This window comes from Tamandua tetradactyla, chromosome 3 (assembly GCF_023851605.1).
Source record: "Tamandua tetradactyla isolate mTamTet1 chromosome 3, mTamTet1.pri, whole genome shotgun sequence".
Lineage (NCBI taxonomy): Eukaryota > Metazoa > Chordata > Mammalia > Pilosa > Myrmecophagidae > Tamandua > Tamandua tetradactyla.
Genome location: NC_135329.1, coordinates 84979238 through 84997241, shown reverse-complemented (window position 1 = coordinate 84997241; position 18004 = coordinate 84979238). Strand labels below are relative to the sequence as shown.

General features: G+C 45.7%; 1 protein-coding gene across 11 annotated transcripts in view; it reads left to right on the top strand.

The window, feature by feature from the left end:
* The window catches only part of LOC143677470 (cilia- and flagella-associated protein 74-like), a 136756-nt gene that overhangs the window by 79098 nt on the left and 39654 nt on the right, over positions 1 to 18004 (top strand). For all 11 annotated transcript variants that reach the window (XR_013172615.1, XM_077153449.1, XM_077153450.1 and 8 more), the window contains 2 exons: positions 774 to 929; positions 1826 to 1988. Coding sequence is in view for 10 of the 11 variants with exons in the window: in XM_077153449.1 (XP_077009564.1) it covers positions 774 to 929; positions 1826 to 1988 (319 nt within the window). In the remaining variant the exon portion in view is untranslated. The remainder of the gene's footprint in view (positions 1 to 773; positions 930 to 1825; positions 1989 to 18004) is intronic.

Genomic DNA, 18004 nt, shown 5'->3' with positions numbered 1-18004 from the left:
ACTTCCTGGTACTCCTCCGTCCCATGCACATTCCCCGTTGGCAATGTCCTGCGCGCATGAGCGCATGAGTCATGGCGACGAGCCGACACCGATGTGCTATGAGGCTCAGTGTGGGCTGGGGCAACCGCGTTGTGGCCAGGATGCCTGGTCACAGTGCCAACAGGACTGTCCACTGCCCTGGAAATGCCGCCCCCTCCACACACCCCGAGCCCCTGGGGAGCTCAGCCGCTGAGCGTTGCTGACCCTCGTTTGGTCTTGTCCCAAGTGTCACCAAGCTGGATTTGCTCCTACAGGGCCTTTTCAGGCTGCCTTCCATTGCTTAGTGGCACACGTTAGGGTCTCTCCATGTCCTCTCGTGCCTGATGGGTCATTTTGTTTATTTCTGAGTAACTTGCCACCAGCCGATGCCCCATTTGTTTGCCCATCCCTGGTGTAGGGCGGCCGGGCTGCCTCTGGCATCGGGCGCAGTGGATGGAGCTGCTGTGGATGTGCAGCCATCTGTCCTCGGGCGAGGTGCACTGCGTCCGGGCACGCCTGCTTTCTGCCACTTGCCACAAACATGTCATGATCATGCGTTACCTGCTGTCCGGGGTGGGCCCTGCCCAGCTGTGCAGTGCCCAGCCCACGTGGCTGCCCAGGGCAGGGGCCCGGGGGGCCAGGCTCCCTCGGGCTCTATCGGGGTGCATGACGGCACCCACCACCCTGGCCGCCCCCCCCGCCCCCTGCCGCCCCGGCCTGGTGCACTAACCAGCCCCTGCCCGTGTCCTCCACAGCTGTCCCTCGACAAGCAGCTCGTTGACTTCGGTAGCCTTGTGGTGGGGGAGACGGCGTCCCGGACCATCACGCTGACCAACATCGGGGGCCTGGGCACCAAATTTAAGTTCCTCCCCACCTGTGAGCCGGACACCTCCACCTCCATGCTGAAAATGGTGAGGGGGGGCGCGGGGTGGGCAGGCGCGCTGCCACGTGGCATTGGGGGGGGATGGACCGGGGCTCCCTGGGCCCTGCCGCCTCCCGCCCCCCACCGCCCAGCCTTGTCACCCCTCTGCACACCAATCGCGCGGCAGGGGTCCCCGGGTGGCTGCTGGACAGGCGAAAGCATCAGCCTCCCGCCCTTCCACAGAGCATGCCAGGGCCCTCTTTCCCCCAGGAGCCGGCAGCTCTGCAGCGGGGGTGGGTGGCGGCACCGGGGAGAGCGGCTCAGCCTTGCTCCGTGCGCTTCTCAGTTCTTTGATGATTTCCTGAATGAGGAGTCCCCTCCTGCCCTGGCAGTTGTGTGATCCACGAAGGACTTTGCACACTTCCCGTGGAGCAAAGGCCTCAGAATCTTCCACCATAGGAGGGGCCGGATGGGGCGGGGACGCAGCGTGGGTGGGCAGGGCTCGGGCTGCCGGGCTGGAAGGGGGGAGCCGATGGCTGGACCTCAGGAGAAGAGCTGCTCCTGGAGGGGGAAGGGCAGATGGGGGGAAGCCGAGTGGGTGGGCAGGGGGAGGTGCGGTCTTAAGTAGACAGGGGCACTGTGGGGTGGGGAGGGGGGTCCAGGGAGGACTCAGGCCGGGCTCAGGGGAGCGGGAGCTGGTCCGGGAGACGAGGTGGCCTGGGCCAGCCTGGAAGGACCGAGCGGCCTGGCCTACAGTGGGGAAGGGTCCTTGTGGGTGGAGAAAAAGGGACAACTGGAGGCTCCCCAGGCTGGGGCCGCAGAGGGCCCCTGGGCGAGCTAAGGGCTGGGGGGAAGGTGGGGGGCACGGGGGGGCCGGCCCGTGGGTAGTGAGGGCAGGACGCTGGCTGGGCAGGTCGCGAGCAAAGCCTTCGTGCCCTTCCCCAGAGCAGCTTCCTGCTGTCTGACGATAAGAGCTTGTACGAGAGAGTCCTCCCAAGCCTCTCCGAGCAGCAGCTGGACGGCGACAGGTCCTCCCAGGCCGACGTCCAGAGCCAGAAGGGGTCTGCAAAGCCGGGCAGCAGAGAGCTGGGGGAGGGTCTGCCTGTGGGTGAGTGCCCCCGCCCCGGCACCCCCCACCCCCCACCTACCCTCCCCACCCCCCCAACCACCCACCCCCACACGCCCCCTTACATACCTCCACCCCCCAACCCCGCACCCTGCCTCCTGCCCCCCCCCCGCGCACCCTCCACACTCCCCCACACCCCCACACCCCCACCCCATTCCCCGAGGTGCAATCGGTGCCCGGGACAGTGCTCAGGAGCAGGGGAGGCCGCTCCCCGGGGACCAGTGTCCAGCCAGGATGGTGGCCCCAGCCCCGGCGGTGTGGGGAGGTGCCAGGCGTGCGCTGTCCCAAGATTTTCGAGTGGTGGTCGGTGAGGAAGTCCGCTTGCGGGCAGCCAGCGGGCCACAGGGGGTCATCCTCTGCCAGGCGGCCGCACTTCCAAGCACCCCCCAGCGTGGGTCCCTACCTTGGGGTGGGTCCGTGAGCCCCGGGCCTCAGCGTGGCCTCGGGCTGTGCGCTGGGCAGGCTCTGCATGGGCGCCTCCTGGAGAAATGTGGCCACACTTCCTTGCACGCGTGTGTGTGCCCCATGGGCCTTCCCTGTGCACGCAGCATCTGTCTCGGACACGGGCGTTTGACCCCTTCGCTAGCCACGGATGCTGCAGACCCTGCCTCCAAGTCCTGGCTGGTCTGGTTCCTGTCTTTGTGACATCTTGTGCTTAGACTTTTAATTTTGATATTTGCAAATGTATGAGTCTTACATTTGAGGTTTAGGGTCCTTGTGCTGTTTTAGCACATTTTTTTCCTATCCCAAAGGGTCATGAAGACATTTTCCTGTTTCCTTCTTTCAGCGTTACTGCTTTGGCTTCCATGGTCAGGCATGTGACCCACGGTGGCCTCGTGTTGTGTCTGGTGTGGGGTACGGGTTGAGGCTCCTTGTTCCCCACACGGACACCCTGTTGTCCCTGCAACAAGAGCCGAAAAGATGTTCCTCTGTCCCAGGTGGGCTGGCTGGGGGGGCCTGTTTCCGGTCTCTGCTTTCACCAATTTGTCATTCTCTTTCCTCCTGCGGCTTCTCCTGTGGCCAGGTGTGCAGGCAACCTTCTCTTGGTCAGTTCTGCCTGGGACGTTTGAGGCCCTTTGTATTCTCACATTAATTTTAGAATCAGTTTTCAGTCTGGCCTGAGCTCGGTTGGCATTGGGGTTGGTTTACCCCGAGAGGACCCAGGAAATCCTGTCTGTGGCCCTCGCCCGGCCCCATGCGTGGGGACCGTCCTAAGCAGGGCCTTTGGATGCGGCCACTCAGCATGGCATGGCCGTCTTGGCCAGGCGGGTCTGGATCCTGTGACTGGAGTCCTTATGGCACCCGGGGCGAAGGTCAGACAGGAGAGCCACGGACGGGGCAGCCAGAAGCAGACATCAGCAGACACCCAGGCAGGAGGATCACTGAGGGCACGGCTGGGGCAGCAGGCCCTGGGCCCGGGTGGCTGGCACAGCCTCAAAGCCGCGAGCGGGCGCACCCCCGTGCTGAAGCAGCCGGGTGCGTGGGAGCCTGAGCAGCGGCGTGTTGCACAAGGGGCCAGCATGGGAGAACCGATGTCTTAGCACCGTTGTCTTTCACTCCATGCGCATGATATGTCCTCCCGTCTGGTTGGTCTCCTTTCATGTTTTCAGCTGTGTTTTATAGTTTACAATTCTGGTTTCCTAGCTGCCAGAATGCAGCACACCAGAGACGGATTGGCTTTTAATAAAAGGAGATTTATTTCGTTAGTTCTTCAGAGGAAAGGCAGCTAACTTTTAACTGAGGTTCTTTCTTACGTGGAAAGGCACAGGATGGTCTCTGCTGGCCTTCTCTCCAGGTCTCTGGGTTCCAACAACTTTCCCCGGGGTGATTCCTTTCTGCATCTCCAAAGGCCTGGGCTCTGAACTGCGAGTGCTGAGATGAGGTAGGCTGAGCTGCTTGGGCTGTGCTACGTTGCGCTCGCTCATTTACGCACCAGCCAGTTAAGTCAAACATCATTCCTTGCAGCAGGCACGCCTCCTAGCTGACTGCAGATGTAATCAGCAACAGATGAGGTTCACGTACCATTGGCTCATGTCCACAGCAACAGAACTAGGCACCTTCACCTGGCCAAGTAGACACCTGAATCTAACTGCCACAACTGTTTACCATGTAGAGGTCTTATACGTTTTTGGTTTTGTTTTTCTTATACATTTTTGATAAGATTTCTCCTAAGTATTTTATGCCTTATGTTACTATTGGAAATGAAGTTGATTTTTCATGTCATTTTCTGCATTTTGATACTTGAATATAAAACATACAGTTGAGTTTTTGTATTTTAACCTTTTATCCTGTAACTTAACGAAATATTCTGGTCAATTCTTACAATTTTCTACAATCATCGTTTGTGGAGAGTAACAGTTTTACTTCTTCCTTTCCAATCTTGATGCCTTTTAAATTCTTTTTCTTGCCTTGTTGCACTGGCTGTGACCGTCAACATGATGTTAAATGGAACTTGTGAGAATTGCCCCTCTTACCTTGACTAATATTACATTAAGTATGATGCTAGCTGTAGGTTTTTTATTTTTGTATATACCATTTATCAGATTGAGGACATTCCCTTCTATTCTTAATTTGATGAGAGTTTTTTTTTATTAATTAAAAAAAGAATTAACAAAACAATTAGAAATCATTCCAATCTACATGTACAATCAGTAATTCTTAATAACATCACATGGTTGCATATTCATCATTTCTTAGTACATTTGCATCGATTTAGAAAAAGAAATAAAAAGACAACAGAATAAGAATTAAAACAATAATAGAAAGAAAAAAAACAAAAAACCTATACCTCACATGCAGCTTCATTCAGTGTTTTAACATAATTGCATTACAATTGGGTAGTATTGTGCTGTCCATTTCTGAGTTTTTATATACAGTCCCGTTGTACAGTCTGTATCCCTTCAGCTCCAATTACCCGTTCTCTTTTTTTTTTTTTTTTAGTTAATGGAAAATAAGAAATTAACCCAACATTTAGAGATCATACCATTCTACATATGCAATCAGTAATTCTTAACATCATCACATAGATGCATGATCATCATTTCTTAGTACATTTGCATTGGTTTAGAAGAACTAGCAACATAACCGAAAAAGATATAGAATGTTAATATAGAGAAAAAAAATAAAAGTAATAATAGTAAAATCAAAACAAAACAAAACAAAACAAAACAAAAACCTATAGCTCAGATGCAGCTTCATTCAGTGTTTTAACATGATTACTTTACAATTAGGTATTATTGTGCTGTCCATTTTTGAGTTTTTGTATCTAGTCCTGTTATACCGTCTGTATCCCTTCAACTCCAATAGGCCATTATCTTACCCTGTTTCTACCTCCTGCTGGACTCTGATATCAAGGACATATTCCAAATTTATTCTCGAATGTCTGTTCACATCAGTGGGACCATACAGTATTTGTCCTTTAGTTTTTGGCTAGACTCACTCCGCATAATGTTCTCTAGGTCCATCCATGTTATTACATGCTTCATAAGTTTATCCTGTCTTAAAGCTGCATAGTATTCCATCGTATGTATATACCACAGTTTGTTTAGCCACTCTTCTGTTGATGGAGATTTCGGCTGTTTCCATCTCTTTGCAATTGTAAATAATGCTGCTATAAACATTGGTGTGCAAATGTCCGTTTGTGTCTTTGCCCGTAAGTCCTTTGAGTATATTCCCAGCAATGGTATTGCTGGGTCGTATGGCAATTCTATATTCAGCTTTTTGAGGAACCGCCAAACTGCCTTCCACAGTGGTTGCACCATTTGACATTCCCACCAACAGTGGATAAGTGTGCCTCTTTCTCCGCATCCTCTCCAGCACTTGTCATTTTCTGTTTTGTTGATAATGGCCATTCTGGTGGGTGTGAGATGATATCTCATTGTGGTTTTGATTTGCATTTCTCTAATGGCCAGGAACATTGAGCATCTCTTCATGTGCCTTTTGGCCATTTGTATTTCCTCTTCTGATAGGTGTCTGTTCAAGTCTTTTTCCCATTTTGTAATTGGGTTGGCTGTCTTTTTGTTGTTGAGATGAACAATCTCTTTATAAATTCTGGATACTAGACCTTTATCTGATATATCATTTCTAAATATTGTCTCCCATTGTGTAGGCTGTCTTTCTACTTTCTTGATGAAGTTCTTTGATGCACAGAAGTGTTTAATTTTGAGGAGCTCCCATTTATTTATTTCCTTCTTCAGTGTTCTTGCTTTAGGTTTCAGGTCCATAAAACCGCCTCCAGTTGTAAGATCCATAAGATATCTCCCAACATTTTCCTCTATCTGTTTTATGGTCTTAGACCTAATGTTTAGATCTTTGATCCATTTTGAGTTAACTTTTGTATAGGGTGTGAGAGATGGGTCTTCTTTCATTCTTTTGCGTATGGATATCCAGTTCTCTAGGCACCATTTATTGAAGAGACTGCTCTGTCCCAGGTGAGTTGGCTTGACTGCCTTATCAAAGATCAAATGTCCATAGATGAGAGGGTCTATATCTGAGCACTCTATTCGATTCCATTGGTCGATATATCTATCTTTATGCCAATACCATGCTGTTTTGACCACTGTGGCTTCATAATATGCCTTAAAGTCAGGCAGCGCGAGACCTCCAGCTTCGTTTTTTTTCCTCAAGATGTTTTTAGCAATTCGGGGCACCCTGCCCTTCTAGATAAATTTGCTTATTGGTTTTTCTATTTCTGAAAAATAAGTTGTTGGGATTTCGATTGGTATTGCATTGAATCTGTAAATCAATTTAGGTAGGATTGACATCTTAACTATATTTAGTCTTCCAATCCATGAACACGGTATGCCCTTCCATCTATTTAGGTCTTCTGTGATTTCTTTTAGCAGTTTTTTTGTAGTTTTCTTTATATAGGTTTTTTGTCTCTTTAGTTAAATTTATTCCTAGGTATTTTATTCTTTTAGTTGCAATTGTAAATGGGATTCGTTTCTTGATTTCCCCCTCCGCTTGTTCATTGCTAGTGTATAGAAATGCTACAGATTTTTGAATGTTGATCTTGTAACCTGCTACTTTGCTGTACTCATTTATTAGCTCTAGTAGTTTTGTTGTGGATTTTTCCGGGTTTTCGACGTATAGTATCATATCGTCTGCAAACAGTGATAGTTTTACTTCTTCCTTTCCAATTTTGATGCCTTGTATTTCTTTTTCTTGTCTAATTGCTCTGGCTAGAACCTCCAACACAATGTTGAATAATAGTGGTGATAGTGGACATCCTTGTCTTGTTCCTGATCTTAGGGGGAAAGTTTTCAATTTTTCCCCATTGAGGATGATATTAGCTGTGGGTGTTTCATATATTCCCTCTATCATTTTAAGGAAGTTCCCTTGTATTCCTATCCTTTGAAGTGTTTTCAACAGGAAAGGATGTTGAATCTTGTCAAATGCCTTCTCTGCATCAATTGAGATGATCATGTGATTTTTCTGCTTTGATTTGTTGATATGGTGTATTACATTAATTGATTTTCTTATGTTGAACCATCCTTGCATAGTAGGGATGAATCCTACTTGGTCATGATGTATAATTCTTTTAATGTGTTGTTGGATATGATTTGCTAGAATTTTATTGAGGATTTTTGCATCTATATTCATTAGAGAGATTGGTCTGTAGTTTTCTTTTTTTGCAATATCTTTGCCTGGTTTTGGTATGAGGGTGATGTTGGCTTCATAGAATGAATTAGGCAGTTTTCCCTCCACTTCGATTTTTTTGAAGAGTTTGAGCAGAATTGGTACTAATTCTTTCTGGAACGTTTGGTAGAATTCACATGTGAAGCCATCTGGTCCTGGACTTTTCTTTTTAGGAAGCTTTTGAATGACTAATTCAAAAATTAGTCTAATTCTTTACTTGTGATTGGTTTGTTGAGGTCATCTATTTCTTCTTGAGTCAAAGTTGGTTGTTCATGTCTTTCCAGGAACCCGTCCATTTCATCTAAATTGTTGTATTTATTAGCGTAAAGTTGTTCATAGTATCCTGTTATTACCTGCTTTATTTCTGTGAGGTCAGTAGTTATGTCTCCTCTTCCATTTCTGATCTTATTTATTTGCATCCTCTCTCTTCTTCTTTTTGTCAATATTGCTAAGGGCCCATCAATCTTATTGATTTTCTCATAGAACCAACTTCTGGTCTTATTGATTTTCTCTACTGTTTTCATATTTTCAATTTCATTTATTTCTGCTCTGATCTTTGTTATTTCTTTCCTTTTGCTTGCTTTGGGATTAGTTTGCTGTTCTTTCTCCAGTTCTTCCAAGTGAACAGTTAATTCCTGCATTTTTGCCTTTTCTTCTTTTCTGATATAGGCATTTAGGGCAATAAATTTCCCTCTTAGCACTGCCTTTGCTGCATCCCATAAGTTTTGATATGTTGTGTTTTCATTTTCATTTGCCTCGAGGTATTTACTAATTTCTCTTGCAATTTCTTCTTTGACCCACTCGTTGTTTAAGAGTGTGTTGTTGAGCCTCCAAGTATTTGTGAATTTTCTGGCATTCCGCCTATTATTGATTTCCAACTTCATTCCTTTATGATCCGAGAAAGTGTTGTGTATGATTTCAATCTTTTTAAATTTGTTAAGACTTGCTTTGTGACCCAGCATATGGTCTATCTTTGAGAATGATCCATGAGCACTTGAGAAAAAGGTGTATCCTGCTGTTGTGGGATGTAATGTCCTATAAATGTCTGTTAAGTCTAGGTCCTTTATAGTAATATTCAGATTCTCTATTTCTTTATTGATCCTCTGTCTAGATGTTCTGTCCATTGATGAGAGTGGGGAATTGAAGTCTCCAACTATTATGGTGTTTGTGTCTATTTCCCTTTTCAGTGTTTGCAGTGTATTCCTCATGTATTTTGGGGCATTCTGGTTCGGTGCGTAAATATTTATGATTGTTATGTCTTCTTGTTTAATTGTTCCTTTTATTAGTATATAGTGTCCTTCTTTGTCTCTTTTAACAGTTTTACACTTGAAGTCTAACTTGTTGGATATTAGTATAGGCACTCCTGCTATTTTCTGGTTGTTATTTGCATGAAATATCTTTTCCCAACCTTTCACTTTCAACCTATGTTTATCTTTGGGTCTAAGATGTGTTTCCTGTAGACAGCATATAGAAGGATCCTGTTTTTTAATCCATTCTGCCATTCTATGTCTTTTGATTGGGGAATTCAGTCCATTAACATTTAGTGTTATTACTGTTTGGATAATATTTTCCTCTAACATTTTGCCTTTTGTATTATATATATCATATCTGACTTTCCTTATTTCTACACTCTTCTCCATACCTCTCTCTTCTGTCTTTTCGGTTCTGACTCTAGTGCTCCCTTTAGTATTTCTTGCAGAGCTGGTCTCTTGGTCACAAATTCTCTCAGTGACTTTTTGTCTGAGAATGTTTTAATTTCTCCCTCATTTTTGAAGGACAATTTTGCTGGATATAGGAGTCTTGGTTGGCAGTTTTTCTCTTTTAGTAATTTAAATATATCATCCCACTGTCTTCTAGCTTCCATGGTTTCTGCTGAGAAATCTACACATAGTCTTATTGCGTTTCCCTTGTATGTGATGGATTGTTTTTCTCTTGCTGCTTTCAAGATCCTCTCTTTCCCTTTGACCTCTGACATTCTAACTAGTAAGTGTCTTGGAGAACACCTATTTGGGTCTAATCTCTTTGGGGTGCACTGCACTTCTTGGATCTGTAATTTTAGGTCTTTCATAAGAGTTGGGAAATTTTCAGTGAAAATTTCTTCCATTAGTTTTTCTCCTCCTTTTCCCTTCTCTTCTCCTTCTGGGACACCCACAACACGTATATTTGTGCGCTTCATATTGTCCTTGAGTTCCCTGATACCCTGTTCAAATTTTTCCATTCTTTTCCCGATAGTTTCTGTTTGTTTTTGGAATTCAGATGTTCCATCCTCCAAATCACTAATTCTATCTTCTGTCTCTTTGAATCTATCATTGTAGGTATCCATTGTTTTTTCTATCTTTTCTACTTTGTCCTTCACTTCCATAAGTTCTGTGATTTGTTTTTTCAGTTTTTCTATTTCTTCTTTATGTTCAGCCCATGTCTTCTTCATGTCCTCCCTCAGTTTATCGATTTTGTTTTTGAAGAGGTTTTCCATTTCTGTTCGTATATTCAGCATTAGTTGTCTCAGCTCCTGTATCTCATTTGAACTATTGGTTTGTTCCTTTGACTGGGCCATATTTTCAGTTATTTGAGCATGATCCGTTATCTTCTGTTGGCGTCTGCGCATTTAGACAGATTTCCCTGGGTATTGGATCCAAAAGTTTGGAAGATTTTTCTGTGAAATCTCTGGGTTCTGTTTTTCTTATCCTGCCCAGTAGGTGGCGCTCGTGGCACACATTTGTCTGCGGGTCCCACCAGTAAAAGGTGCTGTGGGACCTTTAACTTTGGAAAACTCTCGCCGTCCGGGAGGTTCGCTAGCCGAAGCGGCTTGAGCCGGCCCGGGGTCCGAACGCAGGGAGGGTTGCTGGCCGCCGCAGCCCGGGAAAAAGCCCGTCCGAATTTCCTAGTCGGCCCGGGGCGACAAGCGTGGAGGGAGGGTGCCAGCGGCAGCGGCCCGGCCGGGAGAGTGCACGTTCCCGGGGAGTCACGGGTTTGGAAGGGGCCTCCCCCACCCGTCACCGTTCTCCGCGGCCTGGGGATTTCCGATCCAATTCTCTCAGTTGGTCCGGGGGGCCGCGCGTGGTGTGGGCGCCAGCCGCCGCGGTTTCATGGGACCGCCTCTCCAATTCTCCCAGCTGGCCCGGGAAGTGGGAAGGGAGTGACTCCGGCCGCTTGCTGCCCCGCCCGGTGAAGCCCGCGCGCCTTGGCGATCTCACCCGAGCAGCTTCTCTCAGCCAGCCAGCCGTTCCAGGATGGGGTACGCTGTCTTTTTTATCTCTGTTGTGGCTTTGGGCGCTTTCTGTATCATTTCTACTCCCCTAGTAGCTGTCCTGGGGAAGAAACTAAGATCTGTGCATCTTACTAAGCCGCCATCTTCTCCGGAAGTCCCTGGAGAGTTTTTTTAATCATGAATATGTTGGATTTTGTCAATTCTTTTTAAACCACTATTGAAATGATCATATGTTTTTTTTTTTTAATCTGTCAATGTGATGAATCTCATTGAATGGTTTGCAAATGTCAACGCAACCACACTTTCCTGGAATAAACCCAACTTAGTCCTAATGTACCAACCATTCAACATATTTCTGAATTTGACTTGCTAATATTCTGTTAAATATTTTTGTCTCTATACTCATGAGGATTATGGGGCTGTCATTTCTTTCTTGATAATGAGGCTTTGGTATCAGAGTTATGTTGGACTCAAAAAGCAAATTGTAAAGTGTTTCCTCGGCACCTCCTTCCCACATTTTCTAAAAAAGTTTGTGTCAAATTAATGTTATTTCTTTCTTAAAAGTTTGACAGCATTCACCAGTGAAACCATCTGGAGTTGGATTTTTTTGGTCTGTGTGTGGGGAAAGGTTTTGATAAATAAATTCAACTTCTTTAAAAGATGTAGGACAATTCAGAGGCGCAAGGGTAGTGCAGTGGTAGAATTCTTACCTGCCATGCCGGAGACCCGGGTTCAGTTCCTGGGCTGTGCAATTCACACACACTCCCCCCACCCAAGAAAGAAAAATTCCAACAAATGGTGCTGCAATAAAGTGATGGGCACAGGGGAAAAGAAGGAAATGTGACCCCCACCATACAACACAAAAGATAGGACAAAAAAGATAGGACAATTCAGATTTTTCTATTTATCTAAATTGTTAAATTTCCTGGCCAAAAGCTCATAAAATTCCTTTATTGCCCTCTTAAAACCTGTAGGTTTTGTATGAAATTCCCTTTTCATTTCTCAATTGGCCATTGTGTTCTCTTTTCTTTTCTTGATCCATGTAGCTGTGGACTTTCCAGTTTCATCATCTTTTCAAAGAAACAACTATTGGCTTTGTTGATTTTTTTATTGTTTTTCTGTTTCTTTGAATTTTGCTACCCCTCTTATTTCCTTCCTTTTACTTACTTTGGAGTTGCTTTGCTCTTAAGGTTAAAAAGCTGGAAAATTGGGTAACTTTCTAAAATTAGGTCACTGTCTTATTTTAAAAGACAAGCACTTTAAAGCTATAGATTTTCCTTAAGCCCTGTTTAGGCTGAATCTCACAAATTTTAAGTTATTTTTCATTATCATTCACTTTGAAATATTTTTAATTACCCTTGTGGTTTCTTAATTGAATCATGGGTTATTTAGAAATGTGTTGTTTAATTTCCAAATATTGGAAATTTGCCCAGTGCCTTATTGTTACTGGTTTCTTATTCAACATCATTGTGGTCAGAAGGCATACGCTATATAATTTCATCCTTTTTCAATGTATTGAGACTTGTTTTTATGGCCTAGGCTTATTGTAGTCCACACGTCCTGGGCGCCTAAAGGCAATGTGCCTTCTGCAGTGCCAGGCAGAGTTAGAGATAAGTTGTGGTTGAGGAAGTTATTCGCAGCTTCTGTGTCTTCATGATTTTTTTCCTGTCTAGTTGTTTTATCTGCCTCAAAGAGATGGACATAAAATATCTGAACTGCGATTGTGGATTTGTCTATTTTTCCCTTTTATTCTGTCCCTTTTAAAGTTGTTACTAAGCATATATAATTTCTAATTATTATATTTTCCTGATTAATTGCCCCTTTTATCATTATTAAATGCCCCTCATTACCTCTTTTAATACTCTTTGTCTTAGTATCTAGTTTATCTGATGTTAATCTAACCACGCCAAAGTTCTTATGCTTACTATTTTCTTGGCATATCTTTTACCATCCAATTATTTTTAACTTCTGTGTATATTTCTTTTTAAAATGCCTCTCTGATTTTGAATTGTATCCTGGACAATGTGAGTGATATATTACAGACATTCTGGATTATATTCCCTAAAGATTATTTTTGTTCCAGCAGGCCATTCATGTGGCTGAATTCAAACTCCAAATTCTGTCTTCCTTGCGGCAGGAGCAGCTGTAATTTCTGTTCGGTTCTTTCAGCTTGAGCGAGGCCGCTTGGAGTGCGGCTGGTGGGTGCAGAACTCGGCAGCCAGGCCAGGCGTGTGAGCACGTTTTAGAACTCACTCTGTGGCTCTCTCCTTGCCAGGACTTGCCCCTTACTCTCCAGCTAGCTCAGTTACCATCTGAACTCTGTCTCAGTCCTTCAAGCCGGCAAGACCGTGGGCTTTCTTCTTAAGTGGCATTGAGTGTGACCTTCCATCAGGCTAAAATCCTTAAAAATGGGAGATTGGCTGTTTAAATTAACTGGCGGTTAAAACAAACACCATGCAACAGGTTGGCTTAACAACAGGAATGTACTGGCTCATGGTTTCAGAGGCGAGAAGGCTTGTTTCCTCCTGGGCTCAGTGTCTTCGGGATGGCCATCCTTCTTTGGGGCTCCTTGACTTCTCCGTCACATGGCCATGCACGTGGCGGCACCTTCTCCCTTTTCCTCCTGATTCCATTGACTTCCAGTTTCTGGCTCTGCCTGGGTCTTCTCTCTGTGTCCAATTCCCTTTGTTTACGTAGACTTCAGTCACATTGGATCAAGGCCCACTGTGCTGGTTGGAAAGGATTATGCACCCTAGAAAAGCCATGCTTTAATCCTAATCCCTTCTTGCGGAGGCAGTCTTTCATTTAATCCCTATGCAGCACTGAAGGCTGGAGACGTGATTAAATTATCTCCAGGGAGATGTGACTCGCCCAATTGTGGGTATTAACCTTGGATTAGAGGGAGATGTGACTCCACCATTCCAGGTGGGTCTTGATTAGTTTACTAGAATCCATTAAAAGAGGAAGCATTTTGGAGAAAGCTGGAGAATGACGGGAGAGCAGCACAGCAGAGCCACGAGAACCATGAGAGCCCACACAGCCAGAGACCTTTGGGAATGAAGAAGGAAAATGCCCCCAGGGGAGATTCATGAAATTATAAGCCTGGAGAGGAAGCTAGCAGACGCCCTGTTCGCCATGTGCCTGCCTTTGCAGTTGAGAGAGAAGCCCTGAACTTTATTGGCCTTTCTTTAGTGAAGGTAGCCTTTTGTTGGTGACTTCATTTGGACATTTTATAGACTTGCTTTATTTGAGACATTTTCATGACCTTAGAACTATAAATTTGCAACTTAATAGATTCCCCTTTTTAAAAGCTGTTCCATTTCTGGTACATCACATTTCAGCAGCTAGCAAACTAGAACACCCACCCTCATTCGTTCTGGGCACCTTAACTAATGACATCTTCAAAGGTCCTATTTACAAATGGGTTCACACCCACAGGACCAGGGGTGTGGACGCAAACATATCTTTTGTGGAGGATGTGAGTCAATCCCCTACACTCTCTTTTTCCGAGTGTAGACCCTCCTCTGGGTTTGCTTTTGACTTCTCTCATGCCATCGAGAAGCCCCCACTCACAGTGTTTTAGGGAGTCTTGAGTGTCCCAGGCTGCTGTGACAGATGCCATCAATGTGTTGGCTTGAACTAGAGGAATGTATTACTTGTGGTTTTTGGGGCTGGAAGGATGGGCCTCCTGGGTCAGCAGTGTTCTAGCTGGCCAGCAATCCTTGGGTCCCTTGGCTTTCCCATTACATGGCAGTAAGTCCTCTCCTTTCTCTTCTGGCTTCTGTTGATTTCTGGCTTCAGGCTTCTCCCTGTGGCTTTGGGTTAGAGTCTGAACATGCCTCTTGTGGAGGTCATAATTCAGTCCCCAACTGTTGTCATCTGTGTGGGCTGTTTTGATTGAAGCTTCTTTTTAATTATAGGAAACTATATGTCCCAAGGAATAAATTAGATGGGGCAACAGGAGACAAGTTTGAATTGCTTTATGAGATTTACCCGAGAATCCTGATTTTTCAAAGATGCTGCACCAGGCATCTTTGCTCATGAATGACTATGTGACACATTGTGTGGATGTTGCATCTATACTTGAAAAGAATATGTATTTTTCAGTTGTCGAGCACAGTGTTCTAAATATGTCCATTAGTTCAGGCTTTTTAATTACTAATCTTCTAAATCCTTTTGTCTCCTTTATATATCAATGACTGAGGGACATTCATTAAAATTTGCTAAAATGTGGGTTGTCAGTTTCTCCTTATTGTTGTGTCAGTTTTGCTGCCTGTATTTTGAAGCTATGATGTTTGTTGTGCATCAATTGTTTTGGCATCCCGGTGACTTTATCTTTTGTAATTCTTTTTGCCTTAATATCCGACATTAATGTTCCAGCTTTCTGGTAAATCTTTGCCTTGTATATATATTTTTCATCATTTTCTTTTAGATCTTTCTGTGTCATATTTTAGATGTGTCCCTTTTAAAGAGCCTGCAGTTAGATTTTGTCTAATTAGTCTGACAATATTTGACTTTTTTGGAGCATTTATTTGTGTAGATTTATATTGATTATTGATATAGTTAGATCCGTTCTTACTACCTTATTTTGTGCTTTATATTGGTCCTGCTTTTTTTTGTTTCCTTTTAAAATTTTATTTTCTGGTATTTTATCCTCTCTCCTTCTTTTCTTCTCTACCAGTTAGAAAATCCCCTGATCTCTGGGCGTGGCATTAAGCAGGGAACTGTGCCCTGCTATCACCGTGCCCCAGCATCCTTACCAGAGACAGAGTCCCCCAGGCTGGCGAGACGATGAGTCAGCTGCAAACTTCCAGAGTGAACCTGGAATGCAGGGATACATGGAGCCAGCTGGAATGCAGGGATACATGGAGCCGGCTGCCTCTGTGTTTCCCTCCTATTCCAGGAAAACGTCTCTCAAAAATGAAATATCATTTTTGCAGTTATAACAGAGAAAGTGAAGAGAGCAGACACCAGTAAGCAAGATAAATCATGTTGTTGTGTGTGAGGCAGGAGAGAATGGACGGTCTCTGTCTCCTGCACCCAGCCGGGTGGTCAGTGGCCTTGCTCATCGACTCGGCGCTGCCCCAGCGCTCACGGAGGTTCCCCCACCTGGCCCCATTCCTGAGTTTAGTCTTGGGGCATCCCCTCCCCACCCCCTGGAGGGTCGTAGGATATGCCTCCGCAGCAGCCCAGCTTGCCACACGTCCTGAGGCCTCTCAGCTGCAGCATGGGGCATGTTGGAGACAAGTGACACCCGGGGCTCTGCCCGAGGGCATCTTGTAGGAGATCGTGGTATGCGTGGGGCCATGAAGGGCCACAAAACGGAGACAGTGGGGGAGCAGCGGGCATGTGTTCCTTCCCCCTTGGCTGGGGGGCGTGGGGCAGGGATCTCTGCCATGAGAGTTTAAAACCATGAGCTGGTCCTCGTGGTTTTGTAGCCTGAATTCTTGCTACCCATGTAATCCGAAAACTCAAGCAGAGAATTTAATTGAAAGTAATCCCAGGTTGGAAATGTTTCTGGTAACTGACCAAAGCAAACGCATACCTGCTCCAAGGAAATGTAGCTTCAACTCAGAACTCAAAGAACCAAGAAACGCGCACTCGCAGTCAACAATCAGCATCTTTGTAAAAATACCAGCAGTTGAATCCAGCACCACACCAAGAGCAGAACACATCAGCAAGTGGGGGAGGTCCCCGGGATGCATGCCTGGTTCAGCCTTCAGAAATCACTCCAGGAGAGCAGTGTCACCACGATGGCAAGTGAGACACTCTAGGGCTCTGTTCCCCCACAGAATCCTTACACAGTCTGCAAACACTGTCTCTCCCCAAGCCCCAAAAACAGTTAAAGGGCTGCTGTAGCAGGAAGCGCGACATCAAGAGATGGTAGAAGGTCTTGAGGCTCCAGCTCTGGCCCCTCTCCCCTGCCCTCTGGGCTGGCGTGGCGCCTGCAGTGTGGGTTCGGGTCTCTGGCCCCTTTCTGGAGGGTGCATAGTAACTCTAGGCCACACTGGGGTGCATGTACGTCTGTCCATTCTGCCTGGCAGCAGCCTGAAGGCCTGAACCAGGACATTTGTCTCTGGGTCACCCTCCCAGAACTCAGCCTTGATGCAGAAGCAGATTGCAGGCAACTAAATCAGTATAATAAACAATGAAATTGCACTGGTCCTCTGTAAGACGGAGCGGAGCTCCCAGGACAAGGAGGAAAGACTGTTTCTTTGGCAGAAAGGGGACATTCAAGGTCCGGGAAACGGGATTCCTAAGGTTGTGGGCACATGCCTAGGACAGATGTGTGCTCAGAAAAGACTGGAGCGAACCCTATGCTTTCGCCTTGGGGCATTCCTCAGGTTCATTGTCAGGATGACATGATGGTTAAGTTCATTTGTCTATGTGCCATGCTCTGGAGTCATTTGGTCAAGGAAGCACTGGACTGTTTGTTACTGTGAGGACATTTTGTGGACTTAAATCATCAGTAAATTGACTGCATCTGTCGCTGATTGCATGTACAGTCTGCATCTATAATCTGATTAGATTCAAAGGCACTAATGACTCAATTTCCTATAATAAAGATACCACTGATAGGCCACAGCATGAGCTGGCAGTTGGGACAAGCCAACATTGTGGGATATGATTACACAATGCTCTAAGAGGCAAGGCTCAGGGTAAGAGTGCTTTTGATACCTTAACAGAGTTTTGTGGAGTTAAAAGATATAATGATGTTGGCTAATTATTCCTAAATCTGCTGGACACAGTTGTAAAATAAAGGGGTAAGCTGAAGGCTTCACACTCTCATGAAAGAAGTGAAAGTTTCCATGTGTTCCCTGAAAGAAAATCTTATCTCCTGTAGCCGCAGACTTGAGATTTCCAAAAACCACAGCCAGAGTCGCGTTGTGTAAGCAACTGAGTGACAGTTAAACTCAATTTCCAGCCTTGAGGGTGTCTGCTGTTAAAGGGAGGGCACACACTGGAAAGGAGTGGGATCCTGAAAATTGGAATGGGACCTATGGGATGGTAATGATGGCAGTGGGGACACGGGAATCCTAGATTCTGCTGTCTCTGCCAGACAGACCTGATGTCTGTCCTGATGGAGCTGCTGCCCGACCGCCAGTCTTCCACGGGAGTCTGCCGCCCAGCTTGCACCAGAAGAGATGCTGTG